The 22,203-nt window shown below is 40.2% G+C and overlaps 3 protein-coding genes across 10 annotated transcripts; all 3 read left to right on the top strand.

Moving 5' to 3' along the window:
* The first annotated feature begins 444 nt into the window (after window positions 1–444).
* On the top strand, window positions 445–5,251 carry si:ch211-214j8.12 (uncharacterized protein LOC100000539 homolog). 3 transcript variants are annotated; one of them, XM_034542667.1, is made up of 5 exons: window positions 445–609; window positions 1,496–1,765; window positions 2,098–2,264; window positions 2,724–3,880; window positions 4,473–5,251. In XM_034542667.1, exons 1-5 carry the CDS (start codon window positions 480–482, stop codon window positions 4,864–4,866), a joined length of 2,118 nt encoding a protein of 705 aa, XP_034398558.1. In that variant the 5' UTR covers window positions 445–479; the 3' UTR covers window positions 4,867–5,251. The 3 variants fall into 3 exon arrangements, with proteins under 3 accessions (XP_034398558.1, XP_034398559.1, XP_034398560.1); XM_034542668.1 differs by lacking the exon at window positions 445–609 and adding an exon at window positions 620–695; XM_034542669.1 differs by lacking the exon at window positions 445–609 and adding an exon at window positions 629–695 and having other exon boundaries at window positions 1,665–1,765.
* A 216-nt stretch (window positions 5,252–5,467) lies between these two features.
* entpd4 (ectonucleoside triphosphate diphosphohydrolase 4) lies at window positions 5,468–12,249 on the top strand. 5 transcript variants are annotated; one of them, XR_004609994.1, is made up of 14 exons: window positions 5,485–5,687; window positions 6,074–6,206; window positions 6,328–6,525; window positions 6,609–6,814; window positions 7,011–7,161; window positions 7,363–7,466; window positions 7,627–7,686; window positions 7,847–8,001; window positions 9,326–9,492; window positions 9,593–9,917; window positions 10,088–10,173; window positions 10,274–10,435; window positions 11,101–11,407; window positions 11,768–12,249. XR_004609994.1 is itself a non-coding variant. In XM_034542459.1 (13 exons), exons 2-13 carry the CDS (start codon window positions 6,199–6,201, stop codon window positions 11,321–11,323), a joined length of 1,845 nt encoding a protein of 614 aa, XP_034398350.1. In that variant the 5' UTR covers window positions 5,468–5,687; window positions 6,074–6,198; the 3' UTR covers window positions 11,324–12,249. The 5 variants fall into 5 exon arrangements, 4 of the variants coding, with proteins under 4 accessions (XP_034398350.1, XP_034398351.1, XP_034398354.1 ...); XM_034542459.1 differs by having other exon boundaries at window positions 5,468–5,687; window positions 11,101–12,249; XM_034542460.1 differs by having other exon boundaries at window positions 5,484–5,687; window positions 6,020–6,206; window positions 11,101–12,249.
* Window positions 12,250–14,461: 2,212 nt separating this feature from the next.
* On the top strand, window positions 14,462–21,946 carry slc25a37 (solute carrier family 25 member 37). Of its 2 annotated transcripts, none has more exons than XM_034542464.1 (4): window positions 14,462–14,931; window positions 17,752–17,980; window positions 18,253–18,309; window positions 18,958–21,946. In XM_034542464.1, the coding sequence occupies exons 1-4, from the start codon at window positions 14,737–14,739 to the stop codon at window positions 19,485–19,487; spliced, it is 1,011 nt and encodes a 336-aa protein (XP_034398355.1). In that variant the 5' UTR covers window positions 14,462–14,736; the 3' UTR covers window positions 19,488–21,946. The 2 variants fall into 2 exon arrangements, with proteins under 2 accessions (XP_034398355.1, XP_034398356.1); XM_034542465.1 differs by lacking the exon at window positions 14,462–14,931 and adding an exon at window positions 14,956–17,649.
* Window positions 21,947–22,203: the final 257 nt, after the last annotated feature.

Below are 22,203 nucleotides of genomic sequence, written 5' to 3'. Positions count from 1 at the left end.
AATGTAATTTAGATTCAGTATTGTTTTTTTCGAATAAAATATATGTTTTCATTTGTCAGTAGCAGATTTTATATTTTCCACTTTCAATCTTTTTTTTCGGATTAAAATCTTTTTTTCAGGTTCAGACTTTTTGGCAGGGATCTTGCGTACACTGTTTCTGTCCCAGGCTGGCCTTCTGTCTGTTCTTTTACCAGTGTTTATGTGGGCCATTGAGAATGAAACACTACTAATAATATTATTTACAACATCAAAGTATTATCTACAAAGAAATTGCCACTAAAAGGCCACTCAAACACTCTCTCTGCTCTGCTGCTCTCCTCCTGCTCTGCTCACTTTCACCCCCAGAGGCAATGTCGCCACTGTGTTTTACCATTAGCGTAATGCACCGCATATCAATGGAAAGCTCTGCTTCTTGGCGTTCAGAATCCGTTGGAATTACGTCGATAGAGGTCGAGGAGTTACGGTAACTTCAACGTTGGATGTCACCGCTCTGGAAGAGTCAGGAAGTGTCGCTGAGAATCATAGAGCAAAGGTTGCCAAACTACTTCTTCTGCTATACGCCGCCCCTTATTGGATTATTTAAAGTCCAACACCCAAGTTCTTTGTCAGGTAAGTCTTAATGCGATGTAAATGATTGGATAATACACCGTCCACACTGACTGATACTACTCAGTCCTACTGTAAACAGATATAGCGTGAGCTCACTCACATCTCCCTCTCCTCTTTTAGTCTGTCTCGTACGTGTCTCTGCTTAATTATTTTTCTAACTAGCCTAAGTACTATTGCACAGTCGAGTGTCTCAATGTCTCAGATTCAACACGATTAAAAACATCAAATAGAAATTAGTCATTGTCTATATCAACATTTATCTCTGATGCAGAGGGACATGATTTATGAAAGCTCCTTTTTGTTCCCCAGAAGTTGGCTTGAGCATACTTCTAATAAGTTGCACTGTAACGTTAAATACATAATGCACATCCTTGTTTAAACAGTACATATCGACAACAATTGTGAAATCATCTATGAACTGGTACAGAAAACAACATTTGACCATTTCTCTTAGTTACATTTTAATAATAGATTTACATATAATTTACATTTTACCTTCTTCTTGTTTTAACTTGCCTTATCTCAACGTCATAATATTTAAAGTGAGTGTTCAGAAGCATTGGATTCATTTAAATTAATTTAAAGAGCAGCAGATACAGAAATACTCGTAATATGTGGGTTCACCATTAAATGCCTGTAATGTCAAACGTTAAACTGCTTAGTTGTGCTGTGTATTCTTTTTTATATGGGATATGTTGTTTTCTGGTCTAGATAGTGTAACTGAATGAAAACTACACATTTACTATTGTTTGGCCAGTGACTTGTATTTTTCTTTACGGTTCCCAGTCAAAAAAAGTTTAGCCACTACTGTCCTACACAATATGTGTCCTGCACCATATGTACACAGCACATTGTTTGTGATAATTTACTTTACTCCATCACACAGTGCCCAATTCCTGTCTGGCAATGCCTCTGTTTCGGGTTTTGAGTGAACGTGATGGGGCAAAGACTCGGCCCAGGCGAAGGAGGACAAGGAATTTGGAGTGGATGGGAAGCTGTGGGAAGACAGATGAAAATGGCCTTGTCCTTTCGCTGACACGTCTTTGTCTGCTAAGTCTTGCAGACAACATGAAGGAAGTGTGGGCAAAGGACTATGCCGATAACTACATGGATCATTATTCATTCAGATACATCATGGGGCCTTTCAACATACTGCGTGAGTGTGTCAGGGCGTATTTAACAGACAACTATACAATGTTCCTGTCTTACAAGTGACGTATCCGAGAACCATATGGACTTTAGCGCCATAGAATTCATTGAATCAGCTAAATTCCTGAGATACATATGCAGATGAAAGTCGGGGAATAACTGGAATTATATATGTTGTCCTGTGCTGAGTCAGACGTTGAATAAAGGACTGAGGATGTTTGGCATGTAGTTTCACGTGCCTTTTACAACTCTACTTTCTCTACTGATGAAGTGATTTACAGCAGGATCGATCACTTCTAATCTACGCCTGTCTTTCTTTCTATCTTTTACTTTCCATAGCGGGTCACCTAGTTGAGGAGCTGACGTGGCTTCTGTGCACCAGAAAGCAGATGTCCCGTGCGGCCCTCCACCTTATGCTAGTCCCCCAACTCCGTAGCCTGTCTCTGGAAAGGTGTCCTGGTCTGCTCACCTCCTCCCTCTGTGCCCACATTGCTGCACGCTGCCAGGTCAGATAAAATCAGCTGCATAAAAGGTGGATCAGTTATTTTAAGAGAGAAATAAAGTATTTCTGACCTTTTATATTGTTCACTCACTGGTTTGAATCTTTTCTTTTTCTCACCGTTTCGCAGATTATTATTACACCTGAAGACATGCTAAATATGAGATGGATATTAAGAACATTTTCGGGATGTTCAATGAATCCATACCATTTAGTATATTGTTTGTGTGAACAATATTTCCTGGCCTTAAAATCATACTTTTGTTTGAGTTTTTCTTTGGGATAACAGTAGGTTATACAGAATAAAAAAGTACAGATAAAACAGTTTTCTGTAAGTTCACCCGAACTTACTGTAAACAGGAGTGGTAGACACAATTTACAATTTAATAAGCATGGTAAAAGTTGTTCTGTTCTTTTAATACATTTGATCCTGGCCTTTAATTCTTTTTCCTCCTTTTTGTCTCAGAGTCTATGGAGCTTGGACCTATCTGGAGGCCAGCAGCTGTCCTCAAAGGTCCTGTCTGAAACCCTCGGCTGTCTTCCAGCACTGCGCTCGCTCTCTTTGGCTGGTACACTTTGTGACAGATGTGTAATCAAGACGATTGCCCATCGCTGTCGTTTGCTGCGCCATCTGGACATATCCCGCTGTCATTTACTATCCCCTGCTGCTCTTCTTCCTCTTGGAGGTGGGGGTTCCTTCTTGACCTCCCAGTCTTTTATTTCCTCTTCTTGCTCTGCACCCCTGTCTCCTCTCCCCCTCAGCAGTCTGCTGGCTTTGGATATTGGATTCAGGGAACAAGAGGGAGACTCTCTGGCAGCCGCAGCCTACCTCCTTCTCTCCCTGCCCAGCCTGGAGAGAGTGGCCATGGAGGACCTTGCACAGGCCTGCTGTCTCATCCAGCACAGACAGTTCAACCAGACAGATGAGTTCACTGACAGAGAAGGCGTTCCCAGGCTGGGGGAGGTGTGGCGGGAGTGGAGACTCAGGCAAGGCATTGACAAGAAAAAGAGAGAAGGAGCAGCAGCAGATGAAAAAGAGCAGAAGGAAAACATAATGTGGGATGGGTATGGTAGTGGGACTGAGGAAGATTCAATTAGAGATGTAGGGCCAAACTGTTCTCAGAACCAAACAGAGGACAAAAAGAAAGGACAAAATGTGTCATGTGATGAACGCCTGATCCTGCTCCTGAAGGATGTCAAGGGTTTATCATGTGACTCTTTGGACAGTTTAAGTTGTGCATGCCCAAACATTTACTCCATATCTGTGAACGTTGATCCTTTTGAAAATGCTAGAGGAAGAAGCCAGGGGTCTCTGTTAGCCGGAGGCCTCCAGTCGTGGTCAGGCCAGCTGCGGAGCCTCTCAGTACACTACCCCGGCCCTCCGGTGGACCTCCTTCCTGCCTTGCAAGTTGCCGGCTCCTCATTGGTCTCGCTCACCCTGGAGGGAGTGAAAACCAGCCCTCACACCCCTCTACTGGAGGTCATCAAGGCCTGTCCCAGACTCAGAAACCTGCTCATCTCTGCCGAACCTCCCACCACCCCACAGGGAGCAGAAGACGAGGAGGATCAGTGGGACGACCTAGATCTTCCACAGCTGCCTAACCTCTGCTCTCTCACACTCAAGTAAGGCCACTATTAATACACTACGTAGTACACTAGGAACTAATGACACTTGTTTGTGAGATGGTGGATTTACAGTTTGCTCCTGATACAGACTGCACATGTAATGATGTCTTTGACATAGCTAGTATGTGCCTTGCATGGAAAATCATGGTATTTCACATAAACCTTAAATCAAATCTTATCTATTATATGTATCTAAGTAAAATTAAAAGGGAAGTGGTCTAGATCCATGCATCTACCTCACTGAACAAGCGCCACAGATCCTGACCTAAGAACTCGCTGTGTAAGTTTAAAAGGGAAATGAAATGTTCCATAAATAATGTACGTTTATTGTTAGAATAATATGAATAAAGAAAACTAATGCTATTTATAAGAGTCAACCAAATTGGTTGTAAGTACGGTAGATGAGAAATGCTGTATACACTTTGGTTTTCTTCTCAAAATAAGTGTAGTAATTTCTGCACTATTTGGCAAGAGGAATTCAATTTCATTTCATTCAAATATTAATTTGACAAAGGTCTTTAGGTAAACCATGACCAATAACTACTACTTCCTAATAATCCATCTTCTTTGTCTATCTCTTTGTCTAAAGTTTCTCCTATGAGCACAGCCAAATGAAGCCTGTCATGTCCTGGATGTCCCTGAGAAGGGTGCTCAAGTGTCTGCTGACTGGTTCTCCTTTACTGGAGAAGCTCTCACTGGTCTCCCTGCCCTGCCCTCTGAACTGTGTTTTACAGGATGTACTGCACATATTGGACTTGGACCAGTATCCCTTTGCAAATTCCACAAACTCACCTCCCATGCCACTTGGACGGGTACAGCATATTGACCTGCCGCGCACTGATGTGAAGATGATAACAGTGAGAAGTTTAATGCAACGGAGCAAGAGACTCAATTATGTAGATGTGAGTTACTGCTGGCAGATCAGTCAGCTTGAGTGGTTGAACTGCGAGACGTCCAGTAAAGTCCAAGTTGTCTGGTTGTAGTGAAGAGATGAGCAGCTTCCCATACAGGAGCAACACTGTTAAAGGTAGACGTGAAGGTGGATGATAACATTATTCAGATACAAATACAATGCATACCTTTTACCATGTCAATTACATTAGTATCTCAGCTCGTATGACTACAACTCTATAACTTTTCTTTCTTTTAGTCCTATTCTATGCTAAACATTGACTTTTTGTCTGCAATATGTTCTTAATACCTGTCTCAAATCCAAACATGTTATTCCTATAGGACCTTGAATAAGTTGTAGTTTCTCTATTGCGTTTTCAATAAATGTTTTGACTATACTGTTTTTCTAAGGTAATGGGTGAATTGAAAAGGCAACATGTATCAATATGCGTGAGGTGGTTCAAGTAAAAATGATGTTGCAAGAAATAGATTTTTAAATCTTTTTTAATTCGATTTTTCAATGTTGAATATTTGATATAGACTGAGCAAAGGGTACTCAGATGACTACCTATTTTAAGGGTATTTTGATGATCAAGTTGTTTTCTCCTGGTTCACATTCCAGCCTGCAGATGGCGCTAATCCGCCTTAGTCCTTGTTGCACCCCGCTATTAAAAGAAAAGGAAGAAGAACAATGTGGGTGGGGGTTGTTTATGCTGTTTAGGCTGCATTCGGTTCGTCTACTTCTTATCCGGGCAACGTGGAGTCAAAATCAAACGCACCGTGGTCGCGACAACCACGTCACTCACCGGAGACCTGCCACATACGAGCGCAGCATTAGCCAGCGGTTAGCATCTGGCGGCACTGAAATGTAACACTAATGTCTTCCCAGACACGGACTTTCATATGTTTGCGAGTAAGTATGAAGCGATTGAAAAGAGACGGACATATGACTTCACTGTGTTGACACTGACAGGTCGTAACATGGTGTGAAATCTTGCTCCTTTCGCTAAACCCTACAGCCGAACACGTCACGTTAGTTAAGTTACGTCAACGTAGATATCCACAGACGTCTGGAAACGTTCGCTAACTCGGTTTTCCCCTCTCGTCGTTTCTATTTGGGTCAGTTTGAATTCGTTTTAAATCGCCCGTTACAGCAGCGAAACGTAGCAATATATCCCAACAGATGAGTGATGTAACCCGATATATCACTTGTCCCTCCTTTTCGTCCACTGTTGTCTCAATCAGGACCTCTGAAGTCACCTTACAGATGTTAAAATGTTCGCTTTTTGGCCCTGAAAGGTCACGATGACAAGTGGGGGACATGGGATGGAGCCGTGGAACAAGCCAAAGCTCCGATCTGCAGGAGACTGATTCTTGATTTACAATTTAAGTACACTAACAACAAGTAGAAGACTATCTACATCATGGGAAGGTTGGTTTGCTGTCATTTATGGGGTTGGGGATTGTTTCGTGACCATGTATCAAATCTCATATCTGGGATAATTGGAGGCATACTTTTGCTCAGGCTCTCCTCCTCTCACATCTGTTGACAGGATCAGCTTCTCGTGCCTTTTCCCAGCACCGTGGCATTTCAGCCTCTCGTCCCAGGTTCTTCCTCGGCTCATGGTACCTTCCCTCAGACAGCTGCTCTTCATCGGCCTGGTGCTCTGCCTCATAGGACTGCTCTACCTGCTGCTTGTCACTGGAAAGGGGCACGCCAGCTGGATCAGAGAGGAAAATCACTTCCACAGGTAAACTGCTAAACGTCTGCTCAGTGTCTATGTTATGATGAACGTAGGCAATATTGTCTTAACAATTCTCTGTTGTTCAAAAGGCACTTGGCAAAGGTGAATGATGTGGATGCAACAGATACAAGCAACCCCAACCTGAACTATGGCCTGGTGGTGGACTGTGGCAGCAGTGGCTCCAGAGTATTTGTGTACTGTTGGCCCCGGCATAATGGTAATCCCCGTGATCTGCTGGACATTCGGCAAATGAGAGATCAACACCGCAAGCCAGTTGTCATGAAGATCAAACCAGGTAAGATACGCCTGGCTAAACCTGGTTTCTCGTTAATAAATACGGTATTTAAAGGAGAGGACATGTGCATTATTTAACAATTAGCACTGTTTCTTTAAAGACTTCTCAAATGATGAAATATAATGTAAAGCAAATGCAAGCTTGTTATTTACCCACTATGAGATATCTTTTTGGTCCTTATGTTTTTCCTTTTTAGGTATCTCCGAATTGGCTAAAACACCTGAGAAAGCCAGTGACTATATTTATCCACTTCTGAGCTTTGCATCCGAACACATTCCCAAAAATAAGCACCAAGAAACTCCCTTGTACATCCTGTGCACTGCCGGAATGAGAATCCTTCCTGAAAGGTACAGTCTGGTTTAATGAGCATAATCTCATAATGTTACCCACGCTACTTCCAGAAGCCCCAGATATAAATATAGTTGCAAGAAATGTTCATTCAGCAGGTCTAAACAATGTTGCACTGAAAAGAGAAGCATTAATGTTATGATTAATGTTATACATGCCATATATCTCATGAGGCCGTTTTTGTGATTGTTTAATTTCAGTCAACAAGAAGCACTTCTTGAGGATCTGCGAACTGACATCCCAGTCCACTTCAACTTCCTCTTCTCTGATTCACATGTGGAAGTGATTTCTGGAAAACAGGAAGGTAAATAAAAGGGATATATAAATATATAAAGTAATATATATATATATATATATATATATATATATATATATATATATATATATATATATATATATATATATATATTTATTAATTAACATATATATTAATTAACATAACAGTTTGTAATCATTTGTTTTAGGTGTCTATGCATGGATTGGAATAAACTTTGTCCTTGGAAGGTTCAACCATGTGCACAATGGTAAGGACCCAACCAAGTAGTATTGTTGTGTCCCATTTTTCAAAAGTAAATTGTTTCGTCGCCCACACTATCAAATATGTAGTAACACACTATATCATTCATTCACATGATATCCCTGCTCTGCCTGACTCGATCACCTCTCTCCTGTTAATCTTTCAAGATAACAAAGCTGTAGTGGAGGTTCATGTCCCAGGCAGCGATCAGCAGGAGGCGCTGATGAGGAAAAGGACTGCCGGTGTCCTGGACATGGGCGGTGTCTCCACACAGATCGCATATGAAGTGCCCAAAACTGTAAGCTTTGCTTCTCCACAGCAGGTTATTATCCACAACCAATTCTGTTTTTGTGCTGTCTTTGGTTTTTGTCACTCACCCTTTGTTCTTCTCCCTCCTTTCAACCTCTTTCATTCCCTGGTTAAACCCTCTGTGCACCATTTTTGTCCCGTGGAGATGGTCTGCTCTCCATTCATCACTATTGAAGGCATACTGTAAGCCTGCTGCATGACTCCAGAGCAGGATTTTTGGACTGAAAACATTGAGTCATATACGTAGTGACCATCAAATGTAATGGAGGTTGCCCATGTCAATATTTTTAGTTTGTGTTGTAAGTGATTTACGTACCTAAGCAGGTTTGCTATACACTAATTGTCCTTTTTTATCTCTCATTGGGCCTCCTTCCTTAAATTTGTTCTTGAGAAGGTTTCCAAGAAAAGTCAGTTCCATGATGTGTTCTTTAACCACAGAAATGTTTGTATCTGTGCTCTTATAATGAATGGGGAAGTTCTCATAAATTGAATGAGTATTCCATTTAATTGTAATTAGCAAAGGTAAACGCCCTGCCAATCCCCAGTAAAGGGCCTTGTGCATTCACATAAATGCAGACGCCCAAACCAAAGTCTAAAGAGGGTGGACTCCAAATGTAAAAAAAAAAGAAAAAAGAATTCAATAGTTCTGAAGTAGATGTACTCATGCATTTTTAGTAGCATCAGTAGTATCACAAAAAATGTTTATGTTATTACTTTTATTTATTTTTGGTCTGAAAATAAGCTCTAGGTTTTCATATAATCAAATTAAAAAAATATATAATATATACATTTTTTCCATAAGCTGTCACGTAAGAAAAGACTCGAAATGAAAACTATAAACTACGATAAGCTAATTATTGAAACAGAATATAGGAAGAATTTTGTCCGAAGCTTTCTGATCCATATAAGCGGTGGATGAGGTCACTATGAGAGGGTTACACTTTAATTAGAATACTAGAATAATTTCTATTCTACATAATACTGTAGGATTGAAGAAAAGTTATTTAGCACAAATATGTCAGCACTCAAATGTACCTAAGTGTGCCCGTGATTGTGCGTGGATGCATAGTTCTCAAATGAGAAAACATTGGTGAATGTGCATAAATGGATTTTAAGAAGATATTTCTTCTGAAGACCAGTTGATGCATGAGGTCCATTGGATTTTCTTTACACCACATGATGGTCGATAGGATTTTCACCTCATCTTGTTGAATAGTTTCAACTTCCGTACTATGTTTTGAGATACAACAAACAAGAAATATTAATATTTATTTTGACTAAATATTAATATTATGAGGGTGTCATCATTCCCAGGCTGATTTTTCCTTGTTCCCTAGGAGGAAGTTGCCAAGAACTTACTGGCCGAGTTCAACTTGGGGTGTGATGCACATCGCACAGAGCATGTTTATCGTGTTTATGTGTCCACATTCCTGGGTTTTGGAGGAAATGCAGCACGGCAAAGATATGAGGAGAGTGTCATTAGGAATATTGCCACTCGAAACAAGTGAGATCCACAGTCAGCTTTTATTTTTTTTGGTAATGTTTTCTTTCCCAGTCCATACAGAGTATTATGTGTACTTACACTGTATTACTGATTTCTCCAGGCTGTTAGGTCAGCGTATGGGTGAGACCCCAGAGTCTCCCCTCCTGGACCCGTGTCTTCCTGCAGACCTGCTGGATGAAATTGGTCCATCGACGCAGAAGCTGCATCTGCGAGGCACAGGAGACTTTGACCAGTGTCGACAGATTCTCCAGCCGTTCCTCAACCGCACCAATGAGACCCTAACCTCTCTCAGTGGCATCTACCAGCCAGCCATTGACTACACCAACAGTCAGTTCTACGGGTTCTCTGAGTTCTACTACTGCACGGAGGATGTTCTGCGCATGGGAGGGGACTATAACGCTTCCAAATATGCCCAGGCTGCCAAGGTATATCCAACATAGAAAGATCATATCTACTCTCACAAAGCATGCCAGATAAACCCTCAATGCGTTCCCTTTTTTTCCCTAATTATTTGGGAGCAACGGAGGTTACGGTCTTTTTTATTGATGTCTTACCACTAGAAACTCTCCTGATGTTGTCATTTTTACATTTACAGAGTTACTGTTCCACCCAGTGGAAGACTCTGAGGGAGCAATTTGACTCTGGCTGGTATGCCTCACATGCTGACCATCACAGACTAAAGTAAGTCACACAGGATTATCAAGCTGCTTCTAACTTAAAGGGTTGTTCACATTACAGAAAAATAAGATTGTTTATCACGGTTTTATTTTCATGTCTTCAGGTACCAGTGTTTTAAATCCGCATGGCTGTATGAAGTATTGCACTCAGGATTCTCTTTCCCAGAAAACTATAAAAACCTGAGGACTGCCCTATTGGTCTATGATAAGGAGGTCCAATGGACTCTTGGTGCTATTCTTTACAGAACACGGTTTCTGCCTTTGAGGTAAGATGGATTTTCTCTCACACATTTGCCATGTTCTTTGTCACTTTACTGATAAAACCTTAATGGTTGTTAATAAACAACCTGTTATTTAATGTTAGTGTTGGACTAATTTGCTAATCTTCAGAGATATCTTTGGCAACAACACATTCTAATTTTAAACATGAGTGGAGAGAATTTAAATAATGATAGGTACCCAGGATTGGCTGGTGATGGGCATAGCGCCAATATTACAGAGAAGGTGGCTTTGTGATGCATTTAGCAGCCGGTAGGGTAAGCTAAAGCTGAGGAAGGTTACAAGCATCTCAAGCATAATCCTAACTGGGAAACAATACCCCGTCAAAGCCTATAATTAATGACAAATTATATATTAAACCGAACGGCAATAACTATTTAGAGTGATTTTCCAACCAAACCGGTATCTGTCATCTCATGATCTTGGTGATTTATTAATGGACTATTGGGTCCTAATCCAGTTTACTTTGTATACGATTGGGTTTGGTAGGTTTGATTCTTATCACATGTTCCTCTGCATACATTTAAAGCATGTTTCCAAGAAGCTATATATCCAGCCCAACTTTCTCCTTTTTTAACATAATGAACAATAATATTTCTTCTTTCAAAACAGGTCTAAAATGTATGTTTGTATGTTTTTTTGCCTCTTCCAGAGACATCCCTCAGGAAAGTCTGAAAGGAGTGCATTCTCACTGGCGGCACAGCTTTTCCTTTGTCAACAACCACTACTTATTCCTGGCTTGTTTCTTCATTGTATTGTTGTCTATTATGCTGTACTTACTGCGACTCCGCCGCATCCATCGGCGGGACACCCCTTCCTCTGTGACGTGGTTGGAGGAGGGCCTTGGCTCACCCACACTCCCTATCAACCTCTAAACTCTTTAGAGCGTAAAGTCTGGAAAGCATGTCTGAATTTCCAAAGCTGATCTAATTTTCTCTCGGAGGCCATCTGGTTGTTCGGTGAGCTTTAGAAGTCTGCTACCCTGAAAACCCTTCTACGAGTTAAAACACAGATACTATTGAGAATTGGACGTATAGGAAGATTATACATGAGTCTTCAGGCATTACCTGAGCCATGAACATCTTTTGTATTAAAGTTGTTTAATAATGACATGTCTTTTTTAGACATTATCACTTTCTTGGCTGCAGGTGTCCTCTTTAATTTTTTATTTCAGACAAACATAATAGTACTTTGTTCACTATCAAATCATCCACACCCAAATTAATAAATAGTCTATAGCTTGAATTTCACACAGTTGGAAACCTTGGACATTTGCCTTTCTTTCTGTCTGATCATCTTTTTTTGTTTTGTTTTTATAGTTGGAAAATGGTACAAGCACTCGCTATTTCTACAGGATCCTCAAATGCAATGTACATTCTAATTGATGGAAGCAGCACTTGAGATGCACTTCCCAGCTGGAATGTTTGTTTTTTGTGCGTCTCTCTCAAATTGTGATGCCTCAACAAGACAAGTAGCCTTTAAGAGCTATACTAGTGCAATACATGTCTTGTCACTGTTGGGGAGCTCTCCAAAACACGTCTTTTCTTTTGTCAAGAGTATCGGTCTCTTAAAGCTGCTGAAATTCTTTTGTTCGGTCATCGGACTTTAAAGTTGGATACCTCTGCATATATTTATGTTGGAATTAATTTTCAGAAGCCGTCATATCACTGCTGTGAGGGGATTGTAATTGAGGGCACATGCCCCATTATTTATAAGAAAACGGTCTATCTTGAAATGTTTGCACAGATGGATGCAAAATAAGTGTTGTCCAATTACAATTCAGTAAAGTTTTTATGGTATATTTCTCTGACTGTTTATTTCATGAGGAAGAGATCAGGCGGTGTCTTTTTCATTGCAGTGAATCTGAAACCAGTGGTTCGTAAAGGATAATGTATTGTACAAACTGTCACTGGAAAGTTAAGAGTTTAACCCAGTCTTGTCTACAGATTTTTTTTGTCTCTGGAATTTGAGTTTAAATGTTACTTGGGAGCATCAATCAAATGTAGTAATCTGTATGAGTCACTGCTGTGGCAATTTTGTAATCCAACCCTGACGATGGGGAATGAGACACAAATCTCTTGTCACACTTTTAATGCTCAGAGCATGGTACACCGGACAAGTATTGGGTTGAAATGTGGATGGGATGGAAAGTTGGTCTCTCAATTTATACCTTGGCTTGGTCATCCCCTTTGGTTGCTTCTTTTAGTTAATACATTTCATGATCAGAGGAATTTCCTTACAGTCAATAACCATATAACCTCAGTGCATATACTGAAGACAAGTTTAAGACATACAAAAGGAGAGATGTGTTGTTAGACCTGACCATATCGCCAAGGCTGCAGGTAATGGAAATTGGATACATGCCATAATAATAATGTGTGAGGGTCCTCAGGTGTGGGATATAATTAGAATTGCTGAGCAAATGTCCTTATCAAGGCTACTTGCAGTGTTCAGTTTCTCCATAACTGGTGAATGATCTGTAAGAAATAACCATCAATGGAGTTATTTACAGATTTAAACTTGGATGAGAAGATATTTTTATTGTAAGCAGGTTCACAGTTCTTATAATACAAAGTGTCTGGCTAACCATTTACTTGTTCTGTTATACATCTGAATCAGAATGTAGACTAGTCCAAATAAAAGCCATACTGTAGATATTGAGCCTTGATGTAAACAGTATTGAAACAAGTTGAAATGATTAACTATTTAAGTGTGTCAAATAGTGTATGAAGATGAAGTGGTGCTGACTATACTACTACGGTTGCAGTCTTCAAGCTCTCAGTATAGTTTGTCAACTTAACATGTGCATACTATCTGTAACAACACTGCTCAAACAAGTGTCTCTTTAAGATCCAAGGCTCCTATAACGCTGAGTCATTGCAATGGCACACTGCTTTGCCAACACGCCCACAGTGACACTGCAGTCGGCTTTGTTGTTTCAGCCAATGATATGTGACACGGCATCGTTTTATATCTCATTTACAAATCAAATATTTTGACCAACCGATTGAAGAAACAACGTGTCAGATCTCTCTCTCTCTCTCTCTCTCTCTCTCTTATGTGTACAAAGAAAAGTGTATTGACATAACCAATGAATCTTCAGTATATTATTTTGTATCAACTGTTATACAAGTTTGAAAGTGTGATAACAATGTTCCACTTCTTATTCAAGAACTGAAACTAAAGCATGTTTGTAGTTTGACGGGAAGTAGGGATGATGTGTGCGGATCAGAATGTACAAATGTAAGAGGGTTACAGGTGAGAGGATGTCTTTATCCATTTTAATTATTGAATTGAATACGTTGAATACTTTTTTTCTTTTAATCTAAACAGTAAAACAATAAAAATATTTATTCAAAAGTAAAAAATATGTCCTGTCGGTTTATGCTCCCTTTTGCCACTCCCCCGCCCCCTCTCTAATCGATCATTTTAATCTATTTTTGTTATGTTTTTTCTTTTCTTTTCAATCTATGGAAAGTAACTATACACATACAATTATTATTATTAATGTACTGCATTTCAGATTTTGTACCAAGTTACTTTGCAAGTCTTTGATATTTTATGTACGATCAGTTGGTAAAATATGATGCAATGTTTTTGATTAAATAGTCAAACAATATACAAAGTAGTACGAATGGGATTCACTTCGATCAACAACAGCATTAAATAGACGCTTATATAATAAAGAATCAAGTCAAAATAATCCAATATATTATTAAATTGACTCTCGAACGGGGGATACTTTGCCTATAGTAGGCCTACATATTTGCTATGCAAACTATGCTACCACTTTTACTGAAGTAGCCTGTGGGTCTGATTTCTCCCCATCGGTACGACCATATTCAGTGCGAGGGAAAGTTTGAGATACGTTCTTATTAAAAAAGGAGAGCTGCAAGATTTCTCTTTAGTAATGACACAAACAGATGTCGCCTGACAAGGAGACCAAACCTACTAATCTATTCAAGAAGGAACACTGCGATTACACTTTTGCCAAACCCATTCAAACCCAGAGACAAGCGGGGGTGCACAGCAGCGCAGTGAAGTGTCAGAGGAATCTACCACGGAAACTTTTCATTGGCCGCCTCAAACCAAGAGCCCGTCCGATTGTTGAGTATACGAAAAACGATTGGTCCGTGTTCACCGTAGCCACGCCCCCCAGAGGCAGACGTCACACGGGCGCTGGAACTCCCGTAAGTAGAGACGATGTTGTGGTTGTCCACGCCGCCGACACCTCTCTGAGTGCGCGCTATCTTTTGCACAGGAGACCGAGGGAGCGAGCTCTCCGCGCATGGAGCTGAGCTCAGATCCTGCAGCGGCCACTGTGGAGATGTCGCAGGTCCCGAGCAAAGACGACGAGCCGTCGGATAGCGACGGCCACTACGAGAGCTTGCCACCTCATGTCTCCGTGGCGACCCACATGACAGCCGGAGCCGTGGCGGGCATCCTGGAGCACACGGTGATGTACCCGGTGGATTCTGTCAAGGTAACGCAGACGCACGCAGCTCGCGCTCGGTCTGGCGCTGCGGCTCGTTCACTTAACTCGCCTCAAAGCTCCGCTAACTCTAAAGACAGCTGGCTGTCGCTCTGCTAACGAACATTAGCTGTGAAACCTTCACCATGCCCATCCTTAGTTAGCCTCGGCCGTAGCTAATTCAAGCAGCCTACTTGCTTCAACTGCAGGAACTCATTGAGCTGGTTGGCAGGGTTACTTCAACCGGAGTAAAAAGACCACGTGTTACTGGAGCTAAACCGTAGCCTGTAGTTACAGTCTCACTGTGTTTAGCCTGTGTGTCGGTGTAACGGTTAACTTTGCTAACATAGCAAGCTGAAGGTCCAGTGTCACCTTAATTTACCTTAAGTCACGTTTAAGTTCCCGTCATTTTAATCGCGAGCTCGTTTGGCTGTGTGACAACGTTTCCATGCTATCATGATGCCATTCCAGGTTGTTGTTTTCGTAATAAATGTCACACCATGAGTTATCCAGACTTACCCTACGTAGAAGTAGGGTAAGTGAAGGTCAAGTACCTGATTTTGCTGTCAAATATGTCAAACTGCCTTGAGATTTACAACCAGAAGTATGACGTCACCTCCATTCATTTCTAAAATGTTGCGATACTATGTAGTATAGTTGCAAAGTATGCTTTTGTGGGCAATCCAAGCAGATGTTACAAATGGTAAAGTGTGTGTGTGTGTGTGTGTAGCAGATTTTAATTTATTTGGAGCTCTTTAAAACAAACATCTCAACTGGTTTAAAGTCATACCTCAGGCTCAAATGACTGAGTTCCAATTGTTGGACCAGACTTAGTAATACAGATCACATGAGTTCATAAACAGAGAAATCCCTCCTAACTTCAGCACTTTTTATCCAGCACAACTCGAAAAAACAAATGTTCTTCATCAATGAGTTCCCATTTGAGGTTGAAGCCCAACGTTGAAGTTCATGTTCAGAAACTGAATTAAATGATTGTCTAGTTTTAAGCTTGTTAAAAATTGGCTTGTGTCTGCAGAGAAACTGTTGGTTTGAATGTGAACTTTGCCCCTGCAATCCCTCTCTTCGGCTCAGCTGTAACAATCTAGTGTTTTGATAATTTGGCATGCTGCACTAATAATAATCTTTATGGCACAGACAACCTTTTTAACATACTGGATGAAAAAAAACCCATTATATCCTCTTTGTTTCCATGTCATCTTCTTTCCTAATTAACCCATGAGCCTCTGTTACACAAACCACTGCTGCTATTTCCTCTTGAACGTTTACGCAAGCAACGTGCGTGTGAGGGTGTGAGAAATGTCCAGTTTGGTTAGTTAATTAATTGGTATCTCATAACAAGCTTGAGGTTAATTTGGCAGAATGTCAGCTACGTGTAACAATGGTATCTTGTGCTAAAGCCTAGAGGCGGATCTTATCACTGTTGTGCACATTTGGAATCGGCCTCGCTCAGTAAAGGGTGTGTGTATGCCGTTGCTCTTCTGTTGTGTTGATTAGTAAACTGCCACTTGGCCAGCACCGCTGAAGACGGGTAATAGATGGGGTGTTTCCTTTTTTGGTATTATGCTTCAATGATCTTATTAAGTGGACAATGATATAGATGACATATGTATATGCAGACAATGTTTAATTTAGTCCTATTATTTGATGTTTCACATGAGTACTGTAGAAAAAAGTAAATCATAAATAAAGAAAACATATTCTGTTGAGGATTTAATGATGATCTAATCTGCTTGCTTGGTCTAACGTTAGACCTGAAACTGTTGGACTAATAGTTCTTCACTACATTTCATCTTCTGTCTTTACAGTTCCTCAAAGTTTCATGTTAGACCACAACTTTCTTAACATCCTTATTTGAACACACTTAATGTTGTTAAGTCAGCATTTTGGTTCACTTTTTATTGCTACACCCTCTTAGTGCAGTCCGTATGATGGTAAATTGTTTTACAAAAGTATGATTGTTTCCATTGGACACACGCATATTTGTTGCATAGGACAGACGTCACCACAATGTATCCACTTTGTCACGCATTGTTGATATAGCTCAACTTTTTTTGAGGCTAATACTGTTATCAGTATTGGAGAGTTAAGTCTGATCATGATATATGTATGGGCCAGGCCAATAGTACTTTTGTTCATACACTTTGAGTATTAGGCTTTAAGTACATGAGATGTATTTTATCATCAAGTATATAGTTATCACTATAAAAGATGTGATACAGTTTGAACTGCCTGAGGCTTTCTTTCTACTCGCACAGAATAATTTACCCTTCAGATTATCTTGAGAACAAACTGATATTGTAAGCAGTGAAACAATTGTATCTATCCATTGGCCTGAATAGAGAAAGAAAAATCTTAAAATATAAACTGTGCTACTAAGTTCTGTGTGCCCCAAGTAGCAACATCTTTATCAAACGGAAATGAAATTGATATTGTATTGTTAATCCAAAGGAAGGAAACATGCTGAAGAAGATAGACGTAGCCTATCTCTTGAGCCAGCCCCAGATCTCTTTGCAAGTAAAACATGCTTTGTGGTGTCCGGATAACTTGGCATGGTCGCGTCAAACAAAGAGCTGCCACAGCCTCCCACACCAGTCTCGGGGGAGACACCCATCACTCAGTCAGTACCTCACTGCTGCCAAGTACACTTCATGTCAGAACAATGTGACGGCATGAGTGGGAACAGTGCATCAATACTCATTGGGCTTACAGGTGCACACTTTACAGCCACTTAGTCACATTTATGGAGAACCCCAGCTTTAGTTCTTTAGCTAATGATGAACAATGGTTTAACTATCTCTTAATTCTTTTCAGACAAGGATGCAGTGCCTGCAGCCGGATCCAAATGCACAGTACAGGAGTGTGTATCAGGCTCTGAAAAGGATCATCCAGACAGAGGGGATCTTCAGACCGCTGAGGGGCCTCAACATCACCATGATGGGAGCGGGACCCGCACATGCGCTCTACTTTGCCTGCTATGAACGGGTCAAACATTCACTAAGTGACGTCATTCAGAGTGGAGGCAACAGCCATTTAGCCAATGGTACATGTTCCCACGTCTCAACACAGATCACCTGGTTGTCATATTAACGGATTTCGCAATAAGGCCCGGAGGAGTAGAGTTCATTTTAATGCCATACCTTCTTTACATAAAGAGTTATGAAGCCATATTTGAAGTATGACAAATCCAAACATGCTGCGATATGCAGTGTATTTTTAGCATTTAAACAGCATGAAAAATTGGTCAATCACCCGATTGCTACTAAAAATGTAAAACATTATAATTATTGTAAAGCTATGTCCATGTACTTACAGGTTTGGCTGGTAGTGTGGCCACTGTTCTCCATGATGCAGTCATGAACCCAGCTGAAGGTAAGAAAACATGTTTTAATGGAAAAGGTTGCACAACTTCTATGATTTCCCCTTTTTTTTTTTTTTCAACAACTCCAAAGAAAAGAACAACACCTTCAATGAATTAATTTTTTTTAAACAAATATAAAACCTAAAAAAATGTTACACTACAATCTACATATACACAAGTTTTATTTTGAGTCAATCCCACATGCAGTGCATCGCCCTGCAAAAGTAAATACTCACTAGAGCAACGAAATGTGGTTTAATCCTCAGCAGAAAATAGTCCACAACAAATGCGTAATTTTCCTCCTGTTTGAGTTGAGTAAAACATGGTGCAGCTGCTTAAGGAAATCATCTAGTCTTATTTAATAATTAAACTATATGTGTGGCCCACAGTCAGAGGAGGTCACACAAACAAACGGATGCATTGTTTGATTTGTTTTTATAGGAAACATTGACAGGAATTAAAGATATAAAATAATCCACAGCCATATCCTTTTAAATAACAGTGGGCCATCGGCTCACTCACCTTGTGTCACCTTATTCTGCGAAAGGGACTTCTTCAAGATCATTACTTGAAGTGCAAAGTATAAAGTTGTAAGGAATGCATATGAAATGTATGTGATACTTCCTGCTAACACGGTTCCTTGTCTTTCCCTGGCTCAGTGGTAAAGCAGAGGATGCAAATGTACAACTCGCCATATCGAGGACTTTTGGACTGTCTCCAAACAATAACGCGTACTGAGGGTTTGGGAGCCTTTTACCGGAGCTACAGCACACAGCTGACGATGAACATCCCTTTCCAGGCCGTTCACTTCATCACCTACGAGCTGATGCAGGAACAGTTAAACCCCCACAGACTTTATCACCCTGGCAGCCACATAATGTCGGGAGCAGCAGCGGGAGCCATTTCTGCAGCAATAACCACTCCACTTGACGTTTGTAAAACTCTGCTTAACACACAAGAGAATGTAGCGCTGAACTCCATGAACATCAGCGGCCATTTATCGGGAATGGCCAATACCTTCAGGACAGTGTACCGGCTAGGTGGTCTCGCTGCCTTTTTTAAAGGGGCCCAAGCTCGGATTATATACCAGATGCCCTCCACTGCCATCGCCTGGTCAGTGTACGAGTTCTTCAAGTACTTCCTGACGAAGCAGCAGTTTGACCAGGATGCAGGACCTCGAGCGATGTAATGGAAAGTGTGTTTGCGCAAACCACACCACTACTGGAGCTGATGGAAGAAGACTCCAACCTGAAGCTGTGAGCTCACTTTGTGCTTTTCGGTGAAACGACATCAGTTATTGTGTCACAGGGAAGTCGTCGTGGTGACAATGGCTTTCCTTATTGTTCACTCACCTAAATCTGTGTGTGTGTTTTCAATTTTCTATTGTTAAAAGGACAGATACAGGTGGAAGAGTTGAAGGGCCATCTTCTTCCTGCTCCACCCCACAAACGCATGCACCACAACTCTCCAAACTCTCTTTTCTGCATGTGGAGGCCGTAGAATTGAGTTGTCTTGAATCATGTTCATAGATCTTAATGTTGGAACTTTTTATTTATTTTGTTAAATTTCAGAGGCTTATATTTTACGGATGTGGAGGAAACGCAATGCTGATTGTTGGTTTATTTCACTGTGTATTTATATTAAAAAAGACATCACAACACATTCCTCATTTTTCACTCAATTGTTCACAACAGTTGCCTCCATAAGTATTAAACACCGCTTCACAGTTTTTTTCTTTTTGCCCTCTGGTTTTTTACACAATCTTAATTTTTTCTAGCAGAGTTCTTGTAAAGAGGGGTTTTATTCTGATATAAGATTAACTTAGTGGGTGTTTGGCATATCTGAGGTCAAAGTTGAACTTGCGTGATTGAGTTTTATTTTTTATTTGTAGTATTGTCTCCACAACACACTGGCAAAAGCCAGTCTGTAGCACTTCTATTTTTGTGTTATATCATTTTGCTTTTAAATACAAAATACCATATTTTCTTTCTGAGAGACCCTCCGCTCTCAGCATAAATGTGCGTAGGCAGTACTAGTCCAGTTATTTGCCTTGTTAAACCCAACGTTGCTCCTGAATCATGCACAATAACAGTCCCATTTAAAGAATCATACCTGTTGTTGAAAGACGGCAGCTTGTTTATATGTATCCGGCTGAGGGTGAGACTATTTTTGAGAAACTTCATTCTACGAGTCCAAAGGGGATCAAATATAGATATTACTTGGGACGTTGTCCACGTCTCAACCTCAACGTTCATTTGTACTGGTGTGATGTTTTGACCTTGAGTGGCCTGTTTTGTTTCTGTGTGTCATATTGATCTTGAACCTAAAGGTTGTAGATTATAAATAAACAATTTTTTTACAGTATGCCTAAGTGCAGACTTTCTGTGATCCAAGATGTAACTTTAATTTAATTTTTAAACCGGGTGATCTCTTTGTTATGAGACCAGTAACAGTCTGATCAGCTGGTGAGCAGGCAATGCTATTTCTTTTATTGTCACTCATCCTGTTGTATTTTCACATTTCCTGTGTGCTCACTGCTCTCTGCAACCTCTTACATATTTTCCTTTCAGTAGTCCAGACATTCCTCCAGATATTGATGTTATCCAGCAAGCTGTTACATTTATTTATTTTTAATTATGGAGTTTTCTTTCTTTTCTTTGGTAAAGTTCAGAGAGTTCATCAGATTCCAGTGGTCACACACCCTCAGCAGATTCTGTGTGCTCGTACAGTGGGATAATTGTTACTATACCAAAGACATGCTTTATATTCTATGCATCCTACTTTTAACCTGTAATTATACAAGTGTTTGCCTGCCTGCTTGAAATGTCATGCCACCTTTTGTGCCCCATAGTTTCCAATCAGAGTAGTGTGCAATTGGCATTTAAAATCCTCCCGAGGCTTATTGTCAAAAAAGCATTTTCTTCCTCATCCATTTTCCTTAAAAAAATATTTCATTGAATGTACTTGAGAAAAAGCACTTGAAAAGTGTATGTTATTCTGGAAGGTTTTCAATATGTTTGGACATTTTCATGGTGACCTATTTATTTTTGTTTGTTTAACTTCTTTTTAGACTAACTACTTGTTTGGAAGTCAGTTGTACAAGTGATTTCGATCTCTCATGAATGAGTTGTTTTCTGAGCTTGAATATGAATGTGTCTCAATTAGCATAGATTCATGATATCAGATTCAGCCAAGTGTAATTACAGTGTGCTGAGTTTGATTCCTCTGGGGCTACTGACAAATCTCCACTTCTAATAAGTTAATCATTTTATAAACAAAAGTAAAATACAGTCAGATTATTTTTTTATTCATTGCATTATAATTGCAACCAGCACTGCTTTTCCTCCCCCTTCATTCCTTTATAATGTTGATTCATAATCACAAAATTTGTCCAAGTACTTTTAATGTGTTTCTAATAGATGGCTTACATGTTAAAGGGGACAGGAGAGCTGATATTCTAGATGGGGATTTTCATTATGTAGTTTAAGTACACCCAAATAATTGAAATGAGAGCTGGGATGTTTTTTGAGAGAGACCCATCTCCAGAACAGGAATGCTGGGAAGAATCACCATGCAAATATGAAATGATTGTCATAATGCTGCTACAGTATGTAACACTGGAGCTAAAATAAACATGCAATTGAAGAATTCTGTGTTTTTGTGTTTTGTCTCTGAACTAAATCAGTTGTTGCTTTGATATTCTGTGTCCTCGCTCAGAGTCCTTTAAGTGCTGGGGAAGATGGTGCTTTGTCTTTATTCTTTCTGCATAAATAAAATCACCAAGAGCTTTACAAGTTAATGGGGCTTTAGTTTAAATGACCACCTCTCCAGAGCTTAATAAGAAACACGAGACAACAGTGAGTCTAACTGCTTTTGAGATAAATGTGTCCTTATAACAAGTAAGA

The sequence above is a fragment of the Cyclopterus lumpus genome, chromosome 9 (assembly GCF_009769545.1).
Source record: "Cyclopterus lumpus isolate fCycLum1 chromosome 9, fCycLum1.pri, whole genome shotgun sequence".
NCBI lineage: Eukaryota > Metazoa > Chordata > Actinopteri > Perciformes > Cyclopteridae > Cyclopterus > Cyclopterus lumpus.
This window is presented reverse-complemented; position numbering and strand designations above follow the sequence as displayed.

Excerpts from the sequence above, each read along its gene's own strand:
- si:ch211-214j8.12 (XM_034542667.1), top strand. The coding sequence starts at position 480 with ATGTCACCGCTCTGGAAGAGTCAGGAAGTGTCGCTGAGAATCATAGAG. Across the intron at positions 2,265-2,723 it reads ACATTGCTGCACGCTGCCAG|AGTCTATGGAGCTTGGACCT; the intron begins GTCAGATAAAAT and ends TTTTTGTCTCAG. Across the intron at positions 3,881-4,472 it reads CTCTGCTCTCTCACACTCAA|TTTCTCCTATGAGCACAGCC; the intron begins GTAAGGCCACTA and ends CTTTGTCTAAAG.
- entpd4 (XM_034542459.1), top strand. Across the intron at positions 6,815-7,010 it reads TGTCATGAAGATCAAACCAG|GTATCTCCGAATTGGCTAAA; the intron begins GTAAGATACGCC and ends TTTCCTTTTTAG. Across the intron at positions 10,174-10,273 it reads GCTGACCATCACAGACTAAA|GTACCAGTGTTTTAAATCCG; the intron begins GTAAGTCACACA and ends TCATGTCTTCAG.
- slc25a37 (XM_034542464.1), top strand. The coding sequence starts at position 14,737 with ATGGAGCTGAGCTCAGATCCTGCAGCGGCCACTGTGGAGATGTCGCAG. Across the intron at positions 17,981-18,252 it reads CAACAGCCATTTAGCCAATG|GTTTGGCTGGTAGTGTGGCC; the intron begins GTACATGTTCCC and ends ATGTACTTACAG. Across the intron at positions 18,310-18,957 it reads AGTCATGAACCCAGCTGAAG|TGGTAAAGCAGAGGATGCAA; the intron begins GTAAGAAAACAT and ends TCCCTGGCTCAG.